The sequence below is a fragment of the Periplaneta americana genome, chromosome 4 (assembly GCF_040183065.1).
Source record: "Periplaneta americana isolate PAMFEO1 chromosome 4, P.americana_PAMFEO1_priV1, whole genome shotgun sequence".
NCBI classification, from domain to species: Eukaryota; Metazoa; Arthropoda; class Insecta; order Blattodea; family Blattidae; genus Periplaneta; species Periplaneta americana.
In genome coordinates this window covers 165,939,277-165,967,211 of record NC_091120.1, presented here as the reverse complement: position 1 = coordinate 165,967,211, position 27,935 = coordinate 165,939,277, and the positions used below count along the sequence as shown (strand labels likewise).

Here is a 27,935-nt window from a genome sequence, read left to right as displayed (position 1 = left end):
TACGTTTCCAAACGAAGACAGAAAATAAAAGAATAAATACAAAAAAGCATTTGATATCAAGAAGCGAATACAAGAAGGAATACCATATGTGAATCTTTTAGTGAGTAACTAGGTTGTACGAAACAATATTTGTATATTAGTTAACCGAACGGTTTCCTAAAATCAAAAGTAGTACGACTACATTTTACTTAAAACCAAAATATTTACGATTAGTATTCGCCTAGGTTAAGTTTAGAATCTTCTTAATTAAAAAAAAATACATATATTGGTATTTACCAGAGCATTCGATAAGTAATGGCAACAGTGCTCCTAGCGGTGAACATTGGAATCTTGAAGTATGTAATAGAGCAGCGATTCTTTCATAAACCTGCAATATTGAAAGCCTCGAAGTAGCCATATTTTGTAAAAATTGTGCTGTCACTATTTCTGATTTGTAGTAAATAATACAGCCCTAAAATTGTTCAGTAGGTACAAACAAAGATGCTTCATAAAATCCAAGTTGCAAGAGGAAAAAGTGCAACTCAGTGCTTTAGGGCATTACAAGAAGCTTGTGGGAGAGAAGTCCTACCATACCGAACTACTACAAGATGAGTAGAAGCGAGGCATTCGCTTTCAATCAAGAGTTGACATCCAAAGAGCTTCAGATTGATCAGTGAGAGAGATATCCAGAAATGCTGCTACAGATGCGAGTCAGCAGTCTTCCAAGAATTTGGCAACGTATTGTTGACATGGCAGGAAACTATATTTGAAGTATGTAATGTCAAACGTAACCTAAATAAATTTAGTGTGAAACAGTAACTATGTAGCCATTACTTTTCGAATACTGCCTTGCAATTTTCTCGTACGCATTATTTTTTCATTTCATTGTATTCCACAGAATCCACGACGTACTACAGTCATGGGTTTGATTCATATAATTGAATTAGCTCGCAGTCAACTTTTTTCAGCCAGATGCCATGTTTTTTTTACGGTTCTTGGCACCATAATATTTTCGAATCCCATTGATGAATCATTAAAAGAATTGTCAAGTCAATTAGAACATTTTCTTATTTACTTTCAAGACAAAAACCCTTAAAGTAATGTAAGTGATTTCACAATGAAACTTGTCAAGTATTGGAAGGTCTTGTTGAAGCGTTAAATTTGAAGACCTCCCTCAAAGAACGTTGTATATCATATGCAAAAGCCGTTGATATACAACCTTCTTTGAGGGAGGTCTTCATTTGATGAAAATTTGATCGCGTACAAGCAGCTTAAGGAAACCATATTTTTCTGAAAGGAATAAAAAAAACTCTCATTTCGAAAGTAGAAGGTGAAAGCTCTTGTGACCAATTGGTAACTGTAATTTTTAAGACATTCAGCCAGAATGATATTTTTTATTCGCATATGCCATTCTACGATCAATTCCTAATAAATTAGGAGGAATAATTGCCCTAGCAATATCTATTGCAATTCTCTTTATTATACCCTTGTATAATTCAAACTTCCGAGGTATACAATTCTATCCTATTAATCAAATTATATTCTGATTAATAACAAATATTGTAGGCTAATTCTACTAACATGAATTGGAGCACGACCAGTAGAAGATCCTTATATTATTACTGGACAAATCTTAACATTTCTATATTTCCTATATTATATTATCCACCCAAAAATAATAAAATTTTGAGATAATTTAAACAATTAAAGTTAGAAAGATTTAAAGAAAACCATATGTTTTGAAAGCATAAGAAAGAAGTTAAAATCCTGGGCTTTTAGTGGGAAAATTCACTTCCAAATTGACTTAATTTAGGAAAGAATATACTGGCAAATTTCCAAACTGAAAACTGTCAACACTCCAAAGCAATTCGCGGTATTTCTGGTCTTTTTATAACAATCCTTGCAGGAAGAATTTATTTTCCATATTATTTCTATATGAATGCTTTTGTGGGAAAGTAAACGTGTAGCATTTATGGGAAAGCTGCCAATATTTAAGAGTAATTGAGTTCTGACCTGTATCTGCTGGCCCTGCTGGTTGATCTGCATCTGCTGCGCCTGGTTGATCTGCAGACCCGCGGTGCCGGGGCAGGACGGAGGTCTAGGTGGCGTGGAGCTGTTGAACTGGCCGACGTGCTGCCCCGCGTTGGGCGCCTGGCCGCGCGGCATGTACTGCGGGCTGCCGTGGTTGGGCAGGGGCCCCGGACTATAGGGGGAGTACTGCTGCTTCGGGTAGCCGGCGCCCATCATGGGGGCTCCAGCGCCGGCGCCCTGCTTGCTAGGCGTCTGCTGCTGCGTGGAGGGCGGCTGCTGCGGCTGGGGCTGTTGCTGCTGCTGTTGGCCCGGCTGTTGCTGCTGCATTGCCTGGCGCTTCTGCAGTTCCTGCAGGTTGCTGTTGAAGGGTGCCTGTCCCGCACCGAACATGGCTTCCTGCTTGATGAGCTCGGCTTGTGTGCCGCTATTCACGAAGCCCGCGGCACCGCTAGTGGCCTTGTTAAGGTAGGGCGGCGCCCCCGCGTTGGCGCCGGCGCCCGCAGACCCAGGACTCCCGAGATAGTCGTTGCCGCCTGAAGGGAAGTTGAACTCTCCGTAAGGTGAGCGCACGTTTCTGGCCGCTGCCGCCGCGGGGTTGAAGCTCATGCCCAGCTGAGTCTTGTGCTGGTGCTGTTCTGCCATCTGCTTCAGCGTCTGGGCTGCGGGACTCAGCTCCGCGAGCCCCGGCGGGTACGGACCCATGCGCGCTTTCGATAGCCCCGCGTCGTACACGGGCTGGGGTGAGTACTGCGGGTTGCCGGCCACCAGCGGGCTGGGACTGCCCTTACCCACGACATCCATGAGGTTCTGGTGAGGCGGGTGCAGGTCCTTGGCGCTCTCGTCCTCCGCCTTGAGCGGCCCCCCCGCCCCTGTACCCCCACTCGCACCGTTACTGTTCGTCAACCCGTCAACACTCTTATCCTCAAAGTCAAAGTCTTTCATGAACTCTGGGTGGAAATCGGAGATTTCCGATATGAGATCCTTGAACGCGTCCGAGGTAATAATCTCGTCGCTCGTATCGTCGCCTATAAGGTCCGAGAACCCGGGAAAACTAGCGCCGTTGGCGGCGGCGTCCTTCTCGAGCGCCGCGGCGCACTGTTCCAAGTCCACAAACTCGCTGTCCGGTTCTTGCTTGCACTCCACAAGATTCCCGATATCGACGCTCCCCCCTCCGGCGCCACCACCACCCCCCGCGCTCGTCCGACCCCCCACGGGCGTCCCGGGACCCGACTTTGGCGACGCCACGTCGCTCTTGACGGAAGCGTTGGTGAGCGCCTTGACGGTGACGTTGGTGGAGATCTGCTGGGGCTGCGAGTTGGCGGCCGACGTGGTGAACTCCAGCTGCTGCACGATCTCCACCGAGAACTTGGTCAGGTTCTCCGTGGACTGCTGCTGCGCCTGTTGCTGTTGCTGGGGCTGCTGCTGCGGCTGCTGCTGGGGCCCTCCCGCGGGCCGCTGCTGGCCACCCGGTCCCGTGCATTGGATCTTCGCTGGCGGTTCGAAAGCGTCTGCAGAACCTCCGGGAGGTTCCAGTTCTTCCGCTGTCCGTTTCAGAAATTTTTGCTGCTGGAAAAGAGAGAAGATGTGACTTCAGTTCACTTTGTCCTACATGGTTAGAAGTCATATTTTATCATATTGCATGTACTCCAGTTCAAGGTTGCAGAACTGGGGAAGAAAGGGGTGGAAGCATGGGGAAAGAGTTCGTTTCCCCATCCACAAGGCCGGAGCCTTCAGTAAGTTTCTCTGACGTTTGGCAAACACTGTTCTCTCCTCCCCCTACCTTACAATGAAGCGAGGGTTGCAGGGAAGGGATGAGTTACGTGTTCCGGCTTATGACGTATGCTTCAATTGTAGCATAGTTTTACATCCCTGCTCCAATTACTTGATATACTGTAGTTTTCGTAGCGTGTTTACGCTGTTATTGCATGGATAGCTGTTCTTAAATATTATACATTATAATATCTCTCTAATTTTATTAATATATCATCGTTCCTGCAATAACTCCTATGTGAAATATTTATCGATTTTCAGATTTTTGCTCTATTAAATAACTTAAATAGTTACACAGCAAATAATAAAATCTCCTATATTTAACTATATTTCTTTGTTTCGAAAATGTAAGAATTCACAGTCTCCTATGTACGACTGCCATAGAATGACTAAATGTGTTTTCTCTTCCTACTGAAAAATTTTGTATTTTGCACATAGAGTTTATTGCAGGAACAACGACGATATGTACAACCCCGTAACATACGATTAATCATTACCAAATGTAAAGATTTTGTTCCAAACAATTTTAAAATTTGCATAATTCTTCTCAAAAGTGATTTTTTCACATTAACGTGTTACTCAACCAGCTCCTCAATTAAAATAGCTTATTTCTTCCCTGATATATATTCACTCTTAAAAAATCTCTTTCTAGATTAAATTCGAATTTTTATGTTAAGCTTTCAATAATTACAGTAACCAGTTTGTTTTAAAGTGTTGAGTTTGTCACTTTAGTCTGTAAGAAACTGTACCGTATCGATAATTCTTGTAGAGTAATGGTTTTATCTCTTATCGAACTCAAACATTATTCGATAGTATTACAAACGCAATGCAATTCCATATTGGTCTTCATGACCTAAATTCTATGCTTCATATAAAATTTCAGCAAGTGTAACTTCTGTTGCGATGGAAGACTTTGATTTCTTTACATCGGTAATCGAGCTGGATCATTCAAATTTTACTACAAGGTTTTGCTGCAGGGTTTACCCTATAAACCATTACAGGAACAAAATTGTTGAAAAAAAGAAGAAGAAAAAAAAAAAAAAGACGAAGGTGACAATGAGCAAAGCGACGGCGACGGTGACGGTGAGCAAAACGACGAAGATGACTCTGAGCAAAGCGACAAAGGTGACAATGAGCAAAGCGACGTAAGCCATAAGGAGCAAAGCGACGTAGGTGACAAGGAACAAAGCGACGAAGATGGCAATGAGCAAAGCGATAAATGTGACAATGAGCAAAGCGACGTAGGTGACAATGAGCAAAACGACGTAAGTCAAAGGGGCAAAGCGACGAAAGTCACAAGGAGCAAAGCGACGAAAATGACAATGAGCAAAGCGACGAAAGTCACAGGGACTAAAGCGACGAAGATGACAATGAGCAAAGCGATAAATGTGACAATGAGCAAAGCGACGAAAATGACAATGAGTAAAGCGACGAAGGTGACAATGAGCAAAGCGACGAAAGTCACAAGAAACAAAGCGACGAATGAGACAATGAGCAAAGCGACGAAAGTCACAAGGACTAAAGCGACGAAGATGACAATGAGCAAAGCGATAAATGTGACAATGAGCAAAGCGACGAAAATGACAATGAGTAAAGCGACGAAGGTGACAATGAGCAAAGCGACGAAAGTCACAAGAAACAAAGCGACGAATGAGACAATGAGCAAAGCGACGAAAGTCACAAGGACTAAAGCGACGAAGATGACAATGAGCAAAGCGATAAATGTGACAATGAGCAAAGCGACGAAAATGACAATGAGTAAAGCGACGAAGGTGACAATGAGCAAAGCGACGAAAGTCACAAGAAACAAAGCGACGAATGAGACAATGAGCAAAGCGACGAAAGTCACAAGGACTAAAGCGACGAAGGTGACAATGAGCAAAGCGATAAATGTGACAATGAGCAAAGCGACGAAAATGACAATGAGTAAAGCGACAAAGGTGACAATGAGCAAAGCGACATAAGTCACAAAGAGCAAAGCGACGAAGGTGACAATGAGCAAAGCGACATAAGTCACAAAGAGCAAAGCGACAAAGGTGACAATGAGCAAAGCGACATAAGTCACAAAGAGCAAAGCGACGAAGGTGACAATGAGCAAAGCGACATAAGTCACAAAGAGCAAAGCGACAAAGGTGACAATGAGCAAAGCGACATAAGTCACAAAGAGCAAAGCGACAAAGGTGACAATGAGCAAAGCGACATAAGTCACAAAGAGCAAAGCGACGAAGGTGACAATGAGCAAAGCGACGCGACGAAGTTGACGATGACACTGAGCAAAGCGACGAAGGTGACAGTGAGTAAAGAGACGTAGGTGACAGTGAGCAAATCGACGAAGATTACAATGAGCACGGGGACGAAGGCAACAATGAGCAAGGAATCGAAAGTGACAATGTGCAAGGCGTCAAACGTGACAATTAACAATTTGACGAAGGTGACAACGAATAAGAGGACAAAGGTGACAATGAATAACGAGACGAAGGTGACAAGAAAACATCGAGCAAGTACAACTAACAAGGTGACGAAGGTGACAATCAAGAAATGGAATGAAGGTGAAAACTAAAACGACGACTCAGAAAATGTAAAAAGTGTAAAGTATTGAGGGGATTGATATGAATACGAGAAACACAACAAAGGTAACGAAAAATACCACTAAAAGAAGGAGATCTTAAGTAAGGTACTCGTGTTATAACATTGGATTCACTCACAAATTAGACAATATAGAAGACAAACGAAGAAATTAAGCAGCGTTGTAGTTCATACTGATTCTAAACACACTGTATAATATCGTAAAGACAGGAAATTAAAATCGTTTATATGGGAAGAATAAATACATGGAAATTAATTGAAATCGAAACGGAACATTAATGCATCGGAAATTATTATGTAAGCAACTTGCATCCTGGAAGTCACGTGGTACACCGTTGTGCTGAACTACTCGTGATATGTGACAGATAACACAGTGAAGAATCGAGCACGATATAACGGACTGGAATGTGTGACCACATATGAGGCATGTGGGAAAGGAAATGGACTAGCTGTTATTTTCTGCTGACGGCCATTATCTTGCTTGTATAATGCATTAATTTATTTTGTTGCTATTTCCTATCGCTGTATGATTGTAATATTTGAAGGATTTTCTCCGTATTTCTATTTTACTAAGATCAGTTGTGAGCGATGTCTTAGACACGAATAAGCTTACAAATACATAAATCCCTGAACAGTGATTCAATAAAAATAAGAAACTCTCTTTTTTGTGTGTTCTGAAATTTGGGACTTGTTATATAGTTCAATGTTTCCACATCTACGTACGTTGAACCCAAGATCACATATAGATTGCTCATTCCTGTGTTAAAATCGGTTGCACTTTGAAGAGAACAACCGCCAGGATCACCACCCGTCCGCCGTAAACGAACACGAGATGGCAGTACAGTCGCAAACGGGAGTTATGATGTGACTCCTTATGTAACAACTAGGTGGCAGCATAGTAAACCTGACAAAAGTTGTTACCGTCAAAGCCTATAACGCAGAGCAACCTGGGTATATAATATGATCTAGGGTTAAACCAATAATTCAAATGAAATCAATTCGCTGTTAAAAGCAGAACATAACCAAGGATTTCACAGCTTTAGACTCCTCACCAAAATTCGATCCCAGCAGGAAATAAAATGACTATACCCCGTGCATGTTTTACGCGAAGTTTTGGCTGTACTTTCTGAAATTTAGAAGTTAAAAGATTTATAATGGCATCGGAATTCGGGACATTTTATTGGAATAGGTTCATATATTAAAAAAAAAATACATGACATTTTCGATTTAACTAAACCAACCAAATTATATATAAATCCCACAAGGGTAGCTGCCCTTCGGTAAGGGCTGCCAAAACACACAGCATACTAAACAAATAAAAATAAAAATAAACATTTGTGTTATCAGTATTTATTATTTTCAAAATGGAAGCTACCCTTGGGAAAGTACGTTTAATCAATAATTATTAGTAATCAGATAGGATATGAAGAAATTTAGGTGTATAGGTGATTACGTAAAATCTGAACCTTTCTTTATTTACGAACATCAGCAAAGGGAAAAAGACATACTTCAATTATAGGCTATAGATATCTTAAAATTGAGCTTCAAACAACACTAAATCATTCATCTTTCTCTGTAATGAAGTCAGCTGGGATACCCGGAATTACCAGTGCTTCAGTTCACAGTTTTCAGTTCAGGGCTATTCCATTTAGTCATGGACACACATTACACACTTCATATTATAATATTACTTAAATTCACTGGCTTTTTTCAGGTTGAAGATATAACAGAACAAAACATTACATATAACAATTTCTTTGAGTAAAAGTTCATGGTTTATAATCAAGTGTAAATTAAAAATATTTGGATAATGTATGTCACAGACACACCTCACAAAGTGCAAACTTGTGTAACTCTTGTGGGAAATGAAAGTTTTCTGTGAATTTAATAACAATGTTTGTTTATTAAGAGTATTATCCTTTACAGGAATGAATAAGACACTATTAGGTACTAGGCATTAAACTGAAAATCATCTGTGTACAGTAGTGGCCAAAAAAAAAAAAAAAAAAAAAAAAAAAAAAAAAAAAAAACCGGACCGAACCTTGTAGCTGATTTCAGAGTCACAGATTCAAATTTTGCTAGTCACAAAACACATCCATCTTGTATAATTAATTATAACAATGAAATTTATTGCATTTGTTCGATTCTTCCCGTCTTTTGTTTCCTTCGGTGCCTCAAACTTACAGACGAAAAAACTTTGAGAGTTTTATTTTCATCTGGAATCAATATTACATTTCTAACTCTATTTGACAAAGATAACTGCGTTTTTTTACATTAAATAGCAGTACATGCCTCTGGCTTCACTATCCATATTGAAATTGCCACAGTTTGACACAATACACAGCACAGGATTCTTTTGTATCAGCTACAAGGGTCGGTCCGGTTTTTTTGCCATTACTGTACATCGTAATCGATTAATATTTATTGTCACGGACGCACACACTCTGATTATAATATTATTATACACTGTTTATTACATTTTTTAACTTAACAATAATGAAGACTTATTGCATTGTCTATTATAAATGTTTATGTTTTTCGTTTAAAGACTGAACAATTCAAAATTGCAACATCTGATTGACATTTACATGGAATGTCTCTTCAGTGACTGGTGCGTGGTTTGTACTTTTGTACGTGACCTTGGTCCACCAGTTCGAAATGCATAGATAATAACTACTTGGGAATACGAAATTCAATAAGATTATTACATAAAACTTCTCTCTTAACCGAGTTATACGCCTTTTTGAACTCTATGAATAACTGATATAGGCGGCCGGGTAGCTCAGTTGGTAGAGCAGCTGGCTACGGACTGGAAGGTCCGGGGTTCGATCCCAGGTGGTGACAGGATTTTTTCTCGTTGCCAAACTTTCAGAACGGCCCCGAGGTTCACTCAGCCTCCTATAAAATTGAGTACCGGGAAAGACCCGGGGATAAAAGGCGGTCAGAGCGTGGTGCCGACCACACCACCTCATTCTAGTGCCGAGGTCATGGAAAGCATGGGGCTCTACCTCCATGCCCCCAAGTGCCTTCATGGCATGTTACGGGGATACCTTTACCTTTACCTATGAATAACTGATGTACTGTAGGCTACTCATACCACAGTCTAGTATATACAGTCACGAAGCTTGAGTTGTGAGGGTGCTAGGAACAATAGACTGTGCCGATATTATTTCGCATTGTCTGTAATGAGGCGATATCAGCGAGCCTAGTGATTAGCAACTATCTATGTATGCATATACAAATCTGGCTTTCAGGTAGTAACTCTCTGTAAAGCAGATTTGAATAATTTCAAGGAAAAATTGTTCCGGAGCCGGTATCGATCCCGGGACCCTTCGCTTAGCGCGCGAAAGCTCTACCGACTGAGCTACAGGAACTATACACGACACCGTCACAATTTTTTGTCAGCTCATTTGAGTTGTGTGGATATAAAAGGAACAATTGTGACGGTGTCGTGTATAGTTCCTGGGGTAGAGCGTTCGCGCGCTAAGCGAAGGGTCCCAGAATCGATACCCGGCTCCGGAACAATTTTTCCTTGAAATTATTCAAATATGTATGCATATTTACTACGTATTGAGCTTCGTGACTGAATATACTAGACTGTGCTTATACTCCCATTTTTCTCCAATATCTGTCTAATACAAAAAACAATTGAGCTCTTAGTTATAGTAAGTTGAGTTAACTATTACATGTACCCAGATAAAATACTGTAGCCACAAATAGGATGAGACTATGAGCTACGTCACATGAAAAGCTTTACAGAGACAGTTACCTGTTGTACGAGTATTCTGGATACCGTTTGTCACTTGTTGCAACATTGCCCCATTATCGCAGTATTAATCATCTCATCGCTTTTGAACAGTCTCTACGATTTTAAAGGGGACATTAGGACAAAGACCTAGTGTAAGGATGTCCATTGAAAGCAATTAAGAACTGTTCTGACATAAAAACAAACCTCTTTGAATGAAGGTTACGTGAGAGTTGCAACAGACGTCTTGCGCGCAAGTTCCTTCAATTGTTTCTAAATCGCGTAAACAAAGGCGTGCTCATATTCGGCGCAAGTCTGCCAACCTGTGTTTCCAACCTAATAACTCTGAACGTTGCCTTCAAACTTTCATTTCCTGACCCGTTGCCACGCGGAATGAAGGTTTCTTCGCAACACACTCTGGATTTTAGTAGCAGGCAAGTGTCACTCTTCAACAAAAGATGGAAATTAATTTAAAAGCAAGGAGTGACCAATATTTCCTCTTGGCTTCAATAGATAATTATTGTAGTATACTTATTACATCAGAGATCCGCAGATCTAAACTGGGGTAGGTAAGAACGGTAAAGAGCAACTTTCGAACGAATACAGTCGTCTTCTGTCTCGTTAATATGTTAGCCGTGAATTCGAAATTCTCAGGTTCAAATCTAGTCAAGGACAATATATTTTAAAGATTGATAAAGTCCTTAGGCTTCCTTGAGAAGGGAAGTAAAGTTGTGGGTCCATGTCGTAGACATAAAATAAGTTTATAACTATATCTGTTCCTAATATAGGGCTCCAGGCAAAATTTGTCGGCCATTTTTCGTTCACATTGAAACTCCACGTCTTTAATTCATATCAAACCATACGAGCACAGTCTAGTACATAGTCACGAAGCTCAGTAAGTAGGGAATATGCATCCAATGACAGTTGAACTTTAGTTGCTAGCCAATAGGATCGTTACTATCGCACAGTCTATCGTTCCTACTACTCTCAGTTGCTAACCGCTTGAAGCATTGTATCGCGAGAAATGCAAAATATCACCTCAACTTGTCAATTTATATTAAATGTGTTTTTATCTCTTTTTCTCTTTCTTCTTCTTTCCTTCTAGGTTATTTTTAGAAGGTTATTTTACGACGCTTTATCAATATCTGAAGTTATTTAGCGTCTGAATGAGATGAAGGTGATAATGCCGGTGAAATGAGGCCGGAGTCCAGCACCTAAAGTTACCCAGCATTTGCTCATATTTGGGTTGAGGGAAAACCCCGGAAAAAACCTCAACCAGATAACTTGCCCCAATCGGGAATCGAACCCGGGCCACCTGGTTAAGCGGCAAGACGCGCTAACCCTGTCCTTGTAAAATTTTATGTTATGTTATTGACTAAGACCACACCTGGCTCTTACGGTAGTGACTAGAAACATTTTTGTTTTATAATTTTAGTACTCGCTAGCTAGCTAGTTAAATAAATAAATAAATAAACTTCGAATGTACTACTGACATGAGCTACTGCCAAGAAGTTCAGAGGAGGATAACAATGCAAAGGAACATTTTAATAGGAAAAGGAACACCTTCTGCGGACCTCTGAAAAAAGAACTAAGGAAGAAACTAGTGAATACTTTGTGTGGAGTGTAGCTATGTATGGAGCAGAGACATGGTCATTACGACGAAGTGAAGAGGAGCGACTAGAAGCATTTGAAATGTGGATATGGAGAAGAATGGAACTTGTGAAGTCAACAGACAGACTAAAGAATAAAGTTGTGTTGGAAAGATTGAGTGAAGAAAGAGTGATGCTGAACATGATCAGGAAGAGGAAATAGAAATGGTTGGGTCACTGACTGAGAAGAAACTACCTACTGAAGGATGAGGATACACTGGAAGGAATGGTGAACGGGAGAAGAGTTCGGGAAGGAAGAAGTTATGAGATGGTAGACGACATTAAGCTATATGGATCATATGCGGAGACTAAGAGGAAGGCAGAAAATAGGAAAGACTGGAGAGTGCTGGGATTTCAGTGAAAGGCCTGCTCTTGGGCAGAACACTATGAATGAATGAATGAATGAATGAATGAATGAATGAATGAATGCTTATCTCTATTGGTTATTAAAACATATTGTGAAATTTAATAACATTTTTTTATATATAAGATTAGTAAATTATTTTACAGTAAATGAGCGTTCGTGCAGGGATTGAGTGCACGCGCAATAGTTGAAATTGGATCAGATTTTCAAACAGTTGTTAAATCATCACAAACTCGCTGCAGAAACAAACCTAATGATGATTATAAAAAGGATACGAAATCATTTATGCTTACGATAATAAACTGGTGGTGGTGATGCTATCAATGGATATATTATTAATAGTAACATCATAAATGACGAAGGGAGATACACTGATTATTGTGTTAACGACAACAATAGTAAGATGGCGACTAATAATGAAACGAAGGCAGATACACTGATTATTGTGTTAACGACAACAATAGTAAGATGGCGACTAATAATGAAACGAAGGCAGATACACTGATTATTGTGTTAACGACAACAATAGTAAGATGGCGACTAATAATGAAACGAAGGCAGATACACTGATTATTGTGTTAACGACAACAATAGTAAGATGGCGACTAATAATGAAACGAAGGCAGATACACTGATTATTGTGTTAACGACAACAATAATAAGATGGCGACTAATAATGAAACGAAGGCGTTGACGGTAACGATCATAAGATGGTTGTGGTAATGACAATGACTAATAAAGCAATGATGAGAATATTTACATAGAAAAAGAACTGCTATCGACATTTTTCCAGATTCTCTGCACTATCCTAAATTCTCATTCCTTCATAACCACTGCTCACAGGTCGGGAACAGCATCTTTACTATCGATTTCCCGTCAATTTCTGGTAAAAAAAAATAGTGACCACGTGAAGAGCTTCACCACCGCAATTTGAGCAGCCCTAGCTCAAAATCTCGTACACTGCATTCATAAAGTGAGGCGAGAGTTTTTATAGAGGCATAAAGCAAGGAAGGTGAGCGGGCAGCGCAGAAAAACTGGCTTGTGGTGCGGAGAACAGCTGTTCGCGCTTGCGCATTGCAGTCACGCCGCACGATATTGTTGTTTCCGGTCCGGACTTTTGACCCGGACCGAAGTGATCTACCGTTAGCGCGACTAGAGGGCGCGGTCCATCCAACAACTTGCAGACTTACTCCCGGCAGCAGGCACATTAAGCTAATAGTGTAGTGTTAGCTTACAAGATTTAGGGCCGATTGTATAAACCATTTCATCTTAGATCAGAGGTTAAATTGATCCTCGTTCTAGCTGAAGTTGGAATTTTGTGTTGTATAAAGTCTAATCTGAGATTAATTTGTCTTAAACTAAAGTCAACTTTGACTGAAGAAATTTCTCCGATTAAGTTAGATGATCCAAGTTCAGTTATTTCTTTTCTGTTTGAAGTATAAGAGTGGCAGATTGTGCAAAAAGAATAACCATTATTATTAATATATATGGTAGATACATTTATATATATTTTTCAATTTCTTGCTTTAATATACAAACTTCCTTATATTTCATAAGGCTTTATTGTGTTCAGCAGTATCAAATAACATAACCTATAATTATATTATGTTTATAACAACCATTAATTATTAATGGATATGATAGGTACATTCATAAATTTACAATTAACTGCATTACTAAACGAAAATTATCTTCTTATAAAGCTTTATTATGTTTAGCAGTATCAAACACCATAACATAACAATTTGGAGAACGGTCAATCTTCTTCTTACTGTCCGCCATTATTTACAATGCACAAAACAAACCAGTGTCTCCAACAGTGTGTGCGGAAAGTCGCCAAAAAGTGGTTAAAAAGTCGTTAGATTTCTTATTATCAACAAAGAAAGATTAAATTTTGTCACTATGAGGTGCTAAAAAGATCACTAAATCCCTATTTAAGCAATATAAAAGTTAAAAGAAATTATTAACTCGCGATATGACCAGAGATGTTAAAGCGAGTATAAATAACAGCGAAAAAAAATAGCTGTATGTGTGTGTATGTATATATATAAAAAACACGATCGTGCAAAACAGAATTTTTGTAACACAGGTAATACTCCACTTTTATTTTATTTATTTTATATTTTTCTATACTTAACCAATTATCAATTCTTTTATTCTTCATCATTCATCTTTATCAAATATATTTCCTTTTTCAATTTTCATTTACTTTTTGTCTTTCATTTCCTTCAATCATGTTTTCACGTATCCTTTTCTGCTGTCTACTTATTCCTTCAACGTCTTTCTTTCATTTAACGTCAATTTCAGTTTCGATTTCTTTCCTTTCTAACTTCTATTTCCTTGTAATTCTTTCCTTCTATATCATTTTATCTCCCAATCGGCAATAGTGATTGACCCTCGGGCAACGAACCCCGGGCAGCCACGTGGTACGCGTAGTAATGTTTCATGGGAGGGGGGGGGGAGGATGAAGTAGTAAAGCGCTGGAAGCTCTAAAGAAGAAGTCTCTCTCCGTCTCAGCTGTTCATAATTCATGAAGAACAAGCTGTACATAAAACCGCGGCTCGTGGTCACCGGAAGGCAAAGCACCAGACTGATAACTCTCTTAGGCCATTTCCTAATCAGATTAGGACTACAATAACTTCAACATAATAATATTAAAAATAATAATAATTACTATAATTATAATAATAATGTAGAGAGACTTGGCTTTTATTGATTACGAAAAAAGCTTTCGACCGTGTTGACAGAAATAAGCTCTTTCAAATTTTGGCAGACGATTCAGTTCCAAACGCAATTATAAGAACAATTTACGAATTATATAACCACAATATTATCAAAATTACTATTGCATCAGGACATACCGAATGGAGACCGATAAACTGTGGAGTTCGTCAAGGATGCCCCCTCTCACCACTTTTATTCAACATATACATCAACTCCATCATCAGACATTGGCGACTAACAATTCATGGAAACATCCCGCTCTTCCGAAATTGTACTCTAAATACATTATTATATGCAGACGATCAGGTTCTTTTTGCTACAAATAAAGACGAGCTGCAATACTCAATACATCACCTGAATATAATAGCACAAAATTTCAATATGAAAATTTCCCCAAACAAAACAAAAATGATGGCGTTCCAAGATAAACAGCCAGTTAGGAGTAAAATTTGCATTGGAACCCATACGTTAGAACAGGTAAACTCATTTAAATATTTAGGTTATCAGTTGACATATTTACCTGTTACTGATATATCTGAAAATATTCAACACTTTAATGAAGCCTTAAGAACCATCAACAAGATTTTCACAACCACGAAAACCCAAAAACATACCAGGTTAAAAGCATATAAAGTTTTAGCAAGACCTGTCCTCATGTATGGTAGTGAGGCCTGGACTGTCCGAAACTCAGATGTTCAACGCCTAACTGCGGAAATGAGATTTCTAAGGACTGCCGGCTACAGCTACAAAAGGAATGAACTAATTACAAAAGAATTGAAAATTAGGACACCTATTTATGAACATCTCAACCACTATAGACAAAAATGGCTTAACCATGTCAATTGGATCGACCGTTCCAGACTCCCAAGACAAATTCTCCGCTATATACCACATGGAAGACGATCTTTGGGACGCCCTCTGAAAAGATGGACAAAGATCGTAACAGGCCACTAGGCCTAATACCTGCAAGGACGATGATGATGATGATGATGATGATGATGATGATAATAATGGAGTACGATGGAGTACACCAGCCTTATATTCGGGAGGTCCGAGATTCGCTGCGAGGAGCAATCTACTTTGACGTGGGTTTTTAGTGGTTTTCCAAGCCCCTTCAAGTTGTAACAAACCTGTAATCCTGGGTTTATTAGTTCTAAAGTTATTTGCATACATTAACTTTTACTAGTCGACGTAAAAATTCCTTGGCATAACAAATGTTAATATGAAATTTTGAGCCGAAATGTTGCACGAAAAATATATATTATAAATGTATCCATACACAAAAATTCCTTTGCTTTTAATACCATTATATTTGTGTTCATATTAAATGATTTCATTTAGCTATGCTTTTAATAATATTTCAATAAAATGAACTACTAGAGTCGTGCACAACCGCTTACGAAAAATAGAAATGATCTATTGCTACTCATCGCCTGGAGCTATAGACAATATGCGAAACTCTTCCGTCTCGCGAAGTAGTCCAATGTTCGGTTTAACGAATGTCTGAGTCTCACTCGGGTGGACGGCTCTGGATCATGAAAGACAGATAATATTGAGCCATCCAGGAGTTCCAAGAATCGTTGCAAGGACGCGATTATCATCGTGTACCTTTCAAATGATATTTCCTCCTCTCCACCGATTGATTGATTCATCCATTCAGCAGTCCAGGTATTGCAACAGCACGCATCATGAAGTATACACAGTGGGCCAAAAAAAAAAAAAAAAAAAAAAAAAAAAAAAAAAAAAAAAAAAAAGCACAAAATTAGAAATACTCTATTTTCGGAAATACATAACATTAATTTATAATGAATACACTGTTGGAAAGAGTAGACTTTAAAGATGAGCAGAACTTTCTATTATTTTTTTGAGGCTCAATTAAAATCTTATGGAGGTCAATACACACTGATGCGAAAATGTATTACTTCTAAATGAAGAAACTGAATGTTGGTGAAATTAATAATAATTAATGATCTTTCAAATTATCAAAATTAAAAATGATGCTATATGCGATCGCCATTTGCCCGCATAACCATTTGAAGGCGTCTTGTCCATTGTCCAATGGCACTGGATATGTCTTAAATGTTCAATATTACGAATTCTTGTTTTGAGTAAACTGCTTTTTGCAGTCGACTCCATACAAAATAGCCCATTGGATTAAGATCTCGTTTGAAACTCCAGCGGAAACCATCAGAGAATCTGAGAAATGCGATCTTTCACGCAATAATCTCTCAGGAAGGATATCATGTCCGTATCTTGCTAATCAATCGTTGTACACTTGAAACAGACCATTCTCGCTGAGTGTAATTCCTTACAATTTGACGGACAGATGAATTATCATATTGGTGCAAATGTTTAATGAAAATCTTGTCTTCGTTCGTTAAGCGACCCATTATTCACAAAATGAGAACTCAAAACGGAAGAAATGAAATGATGATAGCACAACAAATGGCTTGGCCTGCTGAACTCGTAAGACCATAATGCTTAGTTCGGCATAAACAATCGATTTTGCACTGCCTTACAAAAGAATAAATAATAATGTTTAATAAATGGTAAAAAAATATATATATTACAGTACTTTCCTGGTCTACATGGAGTGTGAAATTTGTCTGTGAAATAAACTTTCAAGTGAAATCATTAGCTACTGGAATATGACCATTTAAATTTTGTGCCTTTTTTTTCGTCCACTGTAACAGCCGCCAACAGTTGGATTGCAAACAAGAAAGGACTTTCGACTAGTGAATGGATATCTAGCCTGAAAATGACAGCAAATTTAGCACCTTTTCGTTCCGTTCCCGGCAGATCTCTCGACGGTACCCGGTGCAGACATGGTGCCCGGAGATTGAAACTTTAGCACACGTCTTGGGATTCTGTGATCAGGGATTGCTCTTGAGGAACTCTAGACATCATCTTGTCAGATCCAAAATTGCTGCCGCAATAAGAACTAAGGGCTGGATAGTAGAAGAAGAAATCTCCTGTCTAGCTGAAAATGGGTCAACGAGACGAGTAGATATTTTAGCGTACAATGCTGACACTAAACAGGGCATCATTGTGGACCCCACGATACGTTTTGAAGTAGGATGTCATCAGTCAGCCGAGGTCCACCTTCAGGAGAAGTCGATCTATGAGCCTACAGTCAACTATTTCAAGCTGAAATATGCCTTAATTCACGTTGAAGTCTTCGGCTTGCTCATAGGTGCTCGAGGGACTATACCAGCTTTTTTCGAAGAATTTCGACGGAAATTTGTTCTGCCAACATCTTTGAGGGATGACATTGTGATAATTGTGTTAAAAAAATCCTGCCAAATCCTAATTAATCACATGGTGCCATATTAATAGCAATTGTAATGTTTCACGCCCTTTTCTTTGTTTCCCTTTTTTAAAATTTAATACCTATGTTTACATATGTATAATAATTTTTTTGAGGATATACTGAGTCCGTAAGGGCTACCCTGAATGGGGGGCAGTTTAGTATTATTATTATTATTATTATTATTATTATTATTATTATTATTATTATTATTATTATTATTATTATTATATAAAATCTTGTGAAACGGATAAAACGTATAATGTAAAAGGACATATCATCTTCGTAACATTTTTTTTCGATTTCCAAAATTGCATCCTAATCGTCTATTTAGTTGGGAAGTATTTGTCATCGTGGTAAATATTATAAACCTCACATTATGTCGTTCATTACAGCGAGTGTGTGGTTAATATACCTATAATACTATACTTTTTAATGCCACAGTGAACGTTCATAAGAAATTTGCTCTTTAAATGTCCCAAAATAAGCTGAGTTTTCCACACTCTACCCTAGCATTGCTATGGCAACTCACGGCCACTGATGTGCTATGTCTGCGTAGCAAGTGTAGCGGCGGCGTTGTGGGCCACGCAGTCGTGACGCAACTCTTGCGACACCCACGACCCAACCGCCCGCCCGCCGAGAGCGAAGAAACAGCTGACGGCGAGAAAGCGCTCCTCCCGAGGAGCTGTCAAGTCATTGCAGTAATCTCCGCGCCCACCATTCGCTTTCAAATCACGGGGAGACTTGCAATTTTCATTCTCTGAGTGCAGTAATTCCGTGAAGAATAACGCCACGGTTATAGCACAGCCTAGTACATACAGTCACGAAGCTTGAGTTGTGAGGGTGCTAGAAACAATTGATTGTGCCGATACTATTTCGCATTGTCTGTAATGAGGCGATATTAGCGATCCTAGTGGTTAGCAACTATCTATGGATGCATATTTACTACGTGTTGAGCTTCGTGACTGTATATACTAGACTGTGGTTATAGTAACATCAGGCCGTACTGGACTGGATATTATTAACTAAAGTTCGCGACGCTTTTATTTCCGGCGTGACTCCTCCTCTTTGCTTACGTCTTAGGAAGTGAAGACTCTATAAAGTCTAGGTAGGTAGTATCGTTCGCCATTTTTGTTCTTTCGTTGCCGAGCTACCGTACGAGGAATCTATTTGCCACACCGTTAAACATTATCATGTCGTAGCTCCTATGATAATAAATCAAACGCACTGTAATTCAGCAAATAATTGAGCGGCAAATAACGTCTTCGAGTGCTTTCTGCGAACGCCAACGAAAGAGTCAAAATGGCGGGCGATTATATTAAGTATTTATCGAGCCTTAAGAAATGAATAACGTCTTCATAAGCGAATCACAAGACGCACACGTTTAAATGTAGCCGAACTGCAACGCGATTGGCTGCCGGAAATTAGAGCGACGGGACTATAAGAACCCATAGGTTGAAAAAAAAAAGTTTATTTTTTTATGATATACAGCAGAAGCTGGACTACACGTAACACAGTTACACACAGTTCTGGTTTCTACGTAAATTATTCACAGGTACTGGAACAATTGTATTTAATTGCATACAAATTAATTCTGAATTGTACGTAATTGTAAGTATTGTAAGTATTGTATTGTAAGTTGTAACTTTTTAAAAATCGAGTTACAATTATACCTATTTTTGTTCGCTTTAATACGTAATAAAATCTCATTTTAACTTCACGTGATTTGTCTAATGACTTTCAATACATTTTAATTATTTCCCAAAATCCTCAAGATCAGTTACGGGTTACGCGAAACATGTCTTGACCTCGGATTTTTGGTAAATATTAATTTATTTGGTCCTACAGAATTATATGTTACGGATACCATTGGTTATTAATGGAGAAAAATTAGTTCAGGTGCCGGGTTCGAACCCGGGTCCCCCAGTTTTACCCACTGGGCGCTCTAACCACTGAACTAAGCCGAGGATCAATCCCCACAGTGCGTAAAACTGGAGTACCCGGGTTCTATATCCGGCGCCGAAGCGAATTTTTATCCATTAATAAACAATGGTAACCATAACAAATAATTCTGCAGGACCAAAAGAATTAATCTTACGCAGATCATTCGCCCAATATTGCATATACTGCGTGTTCAGTTCAAAATGTGTCATGGCTCGCTGTATGCCGTCATGTGGCTAGCCGATGAGCCTAGAGAATTCAATCTTCCTACACTTCCGCAAAGGCGTATTACCTTTGTGCCAGAGAAGTTGCCTAACAAGTACGGCGTTCATTCTGAAAAGTACGTACCGATACGTACGGTAACGCCGGTAGTGGCAGGAATGTGAACTGTTTGGAAACAAGTACTGAGGTGAGTTTTTTTTCTTACTGTCGGGATATGGGGAGAGGGTTAAGACGATTATTATACTTACATATTTGTTGACATTAACATGGACGGTCAACATGGACACGAAGCATTTGATTTGTGTTGTGGAATGTTGCCGTAAGCAACCGATGACAACAAATACCCTGCGTACGACTTGTCCGCGCAAAACATAGCTCGAAAGAGGGTATGGTAGTACACAGACCGTACAGACCGCCATCTGTTGCTGCGACGTACACGTTCTCGAGTTCAGGTTGAACGCCTTGTTTAATAGGCAACTTCTCTGACATAAAAGCTGAAACTCGCTTCAAATCGCTGACTCACAACAGTGACATCATGACACACTTTGAAATGAACACTCAGTATACTGTGGAGTCCTGACCACTAAGTCACTCAAGTAAGTGCGTTCCTTGTGTGATGACAGCTGACTTAAAATATGTGTCAATATGTATGTCAAACATGGAGTAAGGCCACCAAAGGAGAAAGATTCCTGGTTTCTGTAATTACTACAAAGTTTTGTAACCAATCTATGATTGTTGTACTAAAATTCCTGGTTTTCATAATTACTACGACGTTCTTTAACCAAACTATGACTGTTACACCGGTACCCAGTTTTTATAAATATTACAAGGTCCTATCATGGTTTCCGTACTTACTACGAAGTCCTTCCACCAGTCTGTAATTATTACAGGCCCACTGATGATAGCCAATCTAAGATTGTTATGCCAACATTCCTGGTTTCCATAGATACTAGGAAGTCATTTAACCAGTCTGTAATATTGTTACATCCACATTTATCGATTTCATATTTATCAAGTTGTATCGATAGCAACCGTTTCCAAAATAACCACGAAGTCCCTAAAGTAAAGAAGTCCTTAACACTCATATCGATATCTCGATTCATGGTTAGTAAGAAGTGTTTTAACCGATATAAATTTCTCATGTTTATAACCGTTTCCATAGTTACTAAGCACTCCTTTAATACTAATGACAATGAAATAAAAGAGTGACAGGAGATTTTTGGAAATCCCTATGATTGTATGCAACTTCTATACATAAATTAAGGTAAAGGAATTTGATAACAAATAATTATAATTTGCTGAAAAGAGTTAAATGTGTGTAATGAACAGAATGGGATAGACTATGAAATGCATTAAAATCAGAATACTATAAAGAACACGAGTAAGAACTGTTTTCGAGCCACAGAAATTAACATTTAACTGGTAGGCATATGTTTTTAATAGGTTATTTTACGACGCTTTATCAACAGCTTAGGTTATTTAGCGTCTGAATGAGATGAAGGTGATAATGCCGGTGAAATGAATCCGGGGTCCAACACCGAAAGTTACCCAGCATTTGCTCATATTGGGTTGAGGGAAAACCCCGGAAAAAACCTCATCCAGGTAATTTGCCCCGACCGGGAATCGAACCCGGGCCACCTGGTTTCGAGGCCACGCGCTAACCGTTACTCCACAAGTGTGGACGGTAGGCGTATATGTACTGTAAATAAGCACATGAGGATATTCCGTAAACGTGACTGTTATTCATTCATCTGTATGTATTGCCAAGATTTTATTAACTTTCGTAGTAAGTTACGCATGCGTCCATGTCAAAGCACAAGCAAATAAAAAGTTTGAAAATATACTGCAACCCCCACGGATTATAATAAACTCTTCACAGTAGATTATGTATTGTAGGGCAAATATTGGTTATGTTGTGATACTAATCATATTAAGATAGTACTTTTTGAGAATATTTTACAGTTTTACTGAGCGAAAGAAGTACCGGTTTTGTGCAGAAACTTGTCCACGAACATTCCCTTAATACGTTGACGCAAATAACCGATCTTCCCCTCTCGCTCAGTGAAATTGTAAAAAAAAAATTCTCAAAAAGAACTATCATAATATTATTAGTACCACAATTTACCAACCTTTACCCTATATGTGCATGCTCCCCTTGTGTATAAGAATGAACTCGTTCACATAGTTATTTTATCGGATATGATGTAATAATTCCCAAGGCAACCAAAGTCTAATTTCCGTATCACAAAATCCTTTCAATTTCGTATTAGTGAAGATCAAATATACGCGTCACATCATCTTGAATTCCAATTAAAATACCGTAATCAAGTGTGTTGTACTTCGTATATAGGCCTATAAACCTCGTCTAATCAGCCACAGACAACGAATTATTATATTAGTTAAAAGAGAGAGCGTTCTGCAAACATTTTACGCGACGAAATCGGTTCAGAACTTCGCGATATTCTCGTCTATCAAGAGATGATTTCAGTTCGCCGGAAGAATAATTATATTCGTTTTAATCTGTTACTTTTATTGGCTTTCAGCAGCAACTTTCATCGCCTCTAAGAATAAAAAATGAGTTTAAACACACAGAAGTTACCATTCTGAACGATAACAAGCGAATGCTGTGAAAGAATAAAAAAAGTTCTATTTTTAGAAACAGAACTGAATCGTGTTTACGTTGCGCGACAACGTTGTCATGCCTACGCTTCCGTTTACCACTGCCTCGTGCGCTCTTCTTCTGCTCTGAGACGAGATCGTCAAATTTCTCTGCAAAGAAATCTCTGCTACACAAAAATATGCATTCCACGATTGCTGAAAGTAAGATTTTCCGGCTTAAATTGCTGATTTAACAAGAATTAGAAGATCGCCACAATACAAATGAATTGATTGCTTCTATCTGTGATAGTGCGAACTGGATTGAACTGCTTTTACATAGTCATGTGGAGGTTTTACATGATTGGAATGGAGGAAAGTTCTGGCCTATAATCTATATACTGTATATAATTTGAACTGGTAATGGAAATTACGGGAAAACGGCTCAACGGATTTTAATAAATGGTCCCTCATTTCGAAGCTTGGAACCCAAAGTTTTTCGGAAAAATAGTAGTTTTCAGTGAAATGTCAATTTTCCTACATAATTTTCCTATTTTCCAAAATCCATCTGTCGTCAGTTTTGAGAACTAGCTAATTGCATTCAGGAGAAGCGAAGCGAGCATCAAGTCGGCCGTGTTGCATTTCAGAATAAAACAAAACACACACTACAGTAAACAATATTACACAAAGGCAAGAATGCTGACATATTTAGAGCTGAAATTAAATTGGTTATTAAAAACTTAACTTACTAAAAATAATTTACAGGTTCGATTCTGTGGTGTGTAATTTTCTGGGTACAGCTGTGTATTGGATATTAAAAACTACAAAACCTGAGGTGGTTTGATGACATTATTACTATTAGAAATGAAATATTATTGTAGTTAATGCCGTGATGTGACTATTTTTCATTAATTATACATATTAATCTATATTGATGATATGAAAGTGATACGTTTTGGGGTTATATAAGTAGATGTAGAGAATAACTTAAATTAGATTTTGATTTCTATATTTTACTGAGTGGCGGCTATATAGTATATATAGTATATGTTACTGGAAGCTATAAAACTTACGTAAGATAAAAATATTATTAAAAATCAAATATTTTTATAGTTATTAATCAAGTGGGGTTGGGTCTTTATCATATATTTAATGGCGGTGTGGTGTAGATATTTATATGCGTGGTTCTCTTCAGTAATGGCTCGAGAGAGAGTACCTTTCATTATTATGTAAGCAAATAATTTTCAGAATGTCTGGTATTCTTCATTGAAAATAAATCTGAAAAATGTTTATTTGAACGTCTAATGAACTTAGTTTGCAGCATTTGCTGCAAAAGCCACTAGTATATTATAAATACAAGACTTTCATTTGGAAAATTCTGTCTTAATAACTTATTTCAAGCAAATTTAATTTAAAAAACACGCAAATTTAGATACAGAGCGAAAAGTTTAAAACCAGTGTTAATTACTAGGTTTCAACTTCTCCCCCCTCCCAATCCCAACTTTGAAATTTCAAATGACACCCCTATATTCATTCATTAATAGTTTTCTGCCAAAGGACAGGACTTTCACTGCAAACGTAGTATTCTCCAATCTTTCCTATTTTCTGCCTTCCTCTTTGTCTCCGCAAATGATCCATATATCCTAATGTTGTCTCTCATCTGGTATCTTCTTCTGCCCCGAACTCTTCTCCCGTTCACCATTCCTTCCAGTGCATCCTTCAGTATGCAATTTCTTCTCAATTCCTTTTTCTCTTCCTGGTCAGTTTCAGCATCATTCTGTCTTCACCCAGTCTTTACAACACAGCTTAATTTCTTATTCAGTCTGTCCATTTCACAAGCTCTATTTTCCTCCATATTCACATTTCAAACAATTCGAAGACCATGGTTGTCGCAAGAAAAATAAAGAAGCGAAACTTGCGAAATCTAAATGAGACAGTAGAGCAAGTGAACAGCTTCAAATACTTGGGGTGCTTAACTTGTTAGTAGCACAGCAGTGGGAGGAGGATGAAGTGTTGGCTGTGAACAAACTTCATAACATGACGGCATTAATGGAATATTGCACTCTTTAATTATTTTTCTCCAATTATCCCATCATTGTGTAATTCCACACAGTGTGCGTCGCTCCATTACCTATGTAATTATTGAATAGAATGTACTCATCCTGCCTGTAGCATTTATTTAACGTTTAAATCTACGAGTATCTTTACCCAACCAAACAAAATTGCATAAGTTACCAATAATAAAGAATTTGCCTCTGATTGAGGTTCTGGCTGATATGTACATCTATTATCAGGCAGTACACCTCATTTCATATGTGTCAGAGGAAGAACAATTATTTGTATGCATCTGAAGTTAGATTAGTGTAATAGGTAGCTAACCGGCGATGTATGCAATGGAGGGGGAATGGCCACCCTATCCCATTATCTTGTAGCCTAGTTACTTCATAAGTGGTGTCTTGTTGGTATCACTTGTGAGGTTCAGACCTGTCTTCGGACAGTTGACTAAACAACAATAATAATAAAGAATTTTCATACGATCCACGGGATTTCATAAATTACGATAAACTGAATAATAGATACTGAATGAATAGAATTAGTGTAAATAACGTGTGAAATAGTGACACATGGACAGATCAACCACTTCTGCCGTATCGTAAATACTAAAAACGTGCATTTCTGCAAACATTTCGAAATCGATCTTTGCAGTATCACAAAACATTTCTTTACACGTTGTACCGGGACATCATTTTATTTTTACTTGCACTTTTATTGTACCTGCGTTTCTGAATGTACTTGACTCCCAACCCTTTCACTAATGTTCTTGCTCCCATCAGCCACACAAACTTAGGGCCGCTGTTGCATTCGAAGTCTGCTAGCAATGAAGTAAACAGTACAGAGTACAGTGTGTTTCAGAAATATGATTGCGTTTTCCATAGAAGGAAGAGACTATATTATTGAAGCTTATTTCCAGGGGCAGGTATTTATGGAGATTAATTTTATCATTTGTTTTTTTTTATATTGGTGTCGGATTCTTGGAGATTGATTTGTACTCTTGTTGGATATTAATGGAAATTTTGGAAAATACAATTATTTTGAAACTGGAGTATTAACTCAGTATGAATATTCCTTTCTAAATAATTAACATTAAAAGTTCGTTGGATTCTGTAAAGGTGCAGTATGGCCAATAGACAATATTTGTTGGATTGAGACTGTATTTAACACACATTCATTAAAAACGCAAAAAAAAAAAAAAAAAAAACTTTCAGCCCTCAAATTAATACTTTCAAATTATTAGTGAAATATTGAATTCTCCGTCTTTTGAGTTCACTAATGTAATCAGAACACCTAGAATACCATGTAATGTAGCCTACTTGAATGTGCAACAAATTCAATTGAAAAAAATGTCCGAAAAAAGAACTCAGAATATGAAATTCGCTATAAAACGACACAATAATAATAATAATAATAATAATAATAATAATAATAATAATAATAATTCACGAATGTGTTCATATTTCGCTATTAGAACTCTATTTCTCGATTTTTCGTGATTGTTTTATCCGCATATTATTAATCATAATCACTTAATTCGTAAAGATTAGTGAAAGTCTATTGTATATCTATTATGTCGTGATTTTCGCGATCTCCGTAAATACCCGCCCCTGCTTATTTCGCACAGGTACAGTGTGTAGTATGACTGAATAACTTTATCTGTATAGACTAAGCAGAAGTGAAGATTAGAGTTACCGAAAGTACGGTAGTATGCTGAATAAAGTAGCCATTATATAATGAATAAAACCACCTGAAGAGTTGAGTTTGTGAAAAAAATGTTACTACTCTACTGTGTTTTGATAAAATACCGTAAAAGTAATGATCAAACTGAAAATTCTAATATCGTATTTCCCTGTAACATCAATGGATACACTACTTTTCTCTCCTCCTATAGCTAGTAAAATGATTTGTTTACATATTGCACTAGTAACACCAAACTCCTGTAATTGAAGGGGGTAAGGGAGTATAGCCAGGTTAATGTTAAAAATGTTACTAAAAATAAAGTGGTCCCTGTATAAAGACAAACGTGAAATCAAAGGGTGTACAAACTGAATAGCATGAGTCAGCGTCGTGAAAGAGGCAACGGGGAGGAGGAAGCGCGCAGACACGCCCGACTGATGTGCAAGAGGACGGAGTTATTAGAAACTCGCAGCGACTGGACCGGCGCGTGAGAGACCTTGTACTCGATTCCTATTCCTACGCCACGCCACGCCGAGCCGTCGCGAAATCGTTCGCGGCCAGTGTTTCCCAAATCCGTTGCATGGCGTCCCGTTCTAACGGATTCACTCCGTTCTCTTTCTTCTTTTTCTCGTTTCGTTCCGTGATAGTCCCGTTGTTCCGGTGTTTCCATGTTTTGGTCGCCGATTTTCTCCGGCAGGAAGCGTTTACAATATCGGTATATGGTGGTGACAGTCTTCAGATCGCCGAATGCTGCTTTCATCGCCTTACTATACCTCTGTTGTAATCAAAGCCGTAATTTGTTTCTCTTTTTAACGGAGAAGAGACTCGAAGGCTTACACTGCTGCCTGAGGCTAATTCTCCGGTGGGTGGGCAAAAGGGCATATTACTATTGGGCGAATACTGATGAAAAGTCATCTTTTTATTTTTCACATTACGACATGCCTATTAATATAGAAATCCTTTCTATGTTAATATCATGAAAAAAAAAATAATTCCTTATATTGCACTTTTTTTTTTTGCTTTTTTTGGTCATTTTTAATATTTTGAAGAACTTTTACATCATTTTGAATGCATTTTACTTTCTTATTTACATATAGGCCTGTTAATTTTTTTTTCTAAGCAAACAGATCAGTAGTAGGCCCCGAATAAGCGAATAACAGTGGAGCTTGAGTTTTATAGTTTGAAACAAACTCTAAAGTCCATCCTTCATTTCACTAAAGGCACACAACACACAACAGAAATATTATAAAATTCTTGACAACAGCTTAGTTTAAGTGAGGGCTTTGATCG

At 38.3% G+C, this 27,935-nt stretch overlaps 1 protein-coding gene across 4 annotated transcripts in view; it reads right to left on the bottom strand.

The window, feature by feature from the left end:
* Positions 1-27,935, bottom strand: part of mam (neurogenic protein mastermind) — an 816,775-nt gene that overhangs the window by 306,091 nt on the left and 482,749 nt on the right. For 3 of the 4 annotated variants that reach the window (XM_069824265.1, XM_069824267.1, XM_069824268.1), the window contains one exon: positions 1,993-3,576. In XM_069824265.1, coding sequence (XP_069680366.1) covers positions 1,993-3,576 — 1,584 coding nt within the window. The remainder of the gene's footprint in view (positions 1-1,992; positions 3,577-27,935) is intronic. The other variant, XM_069824266.1, reaches the window with a different exon arrangement.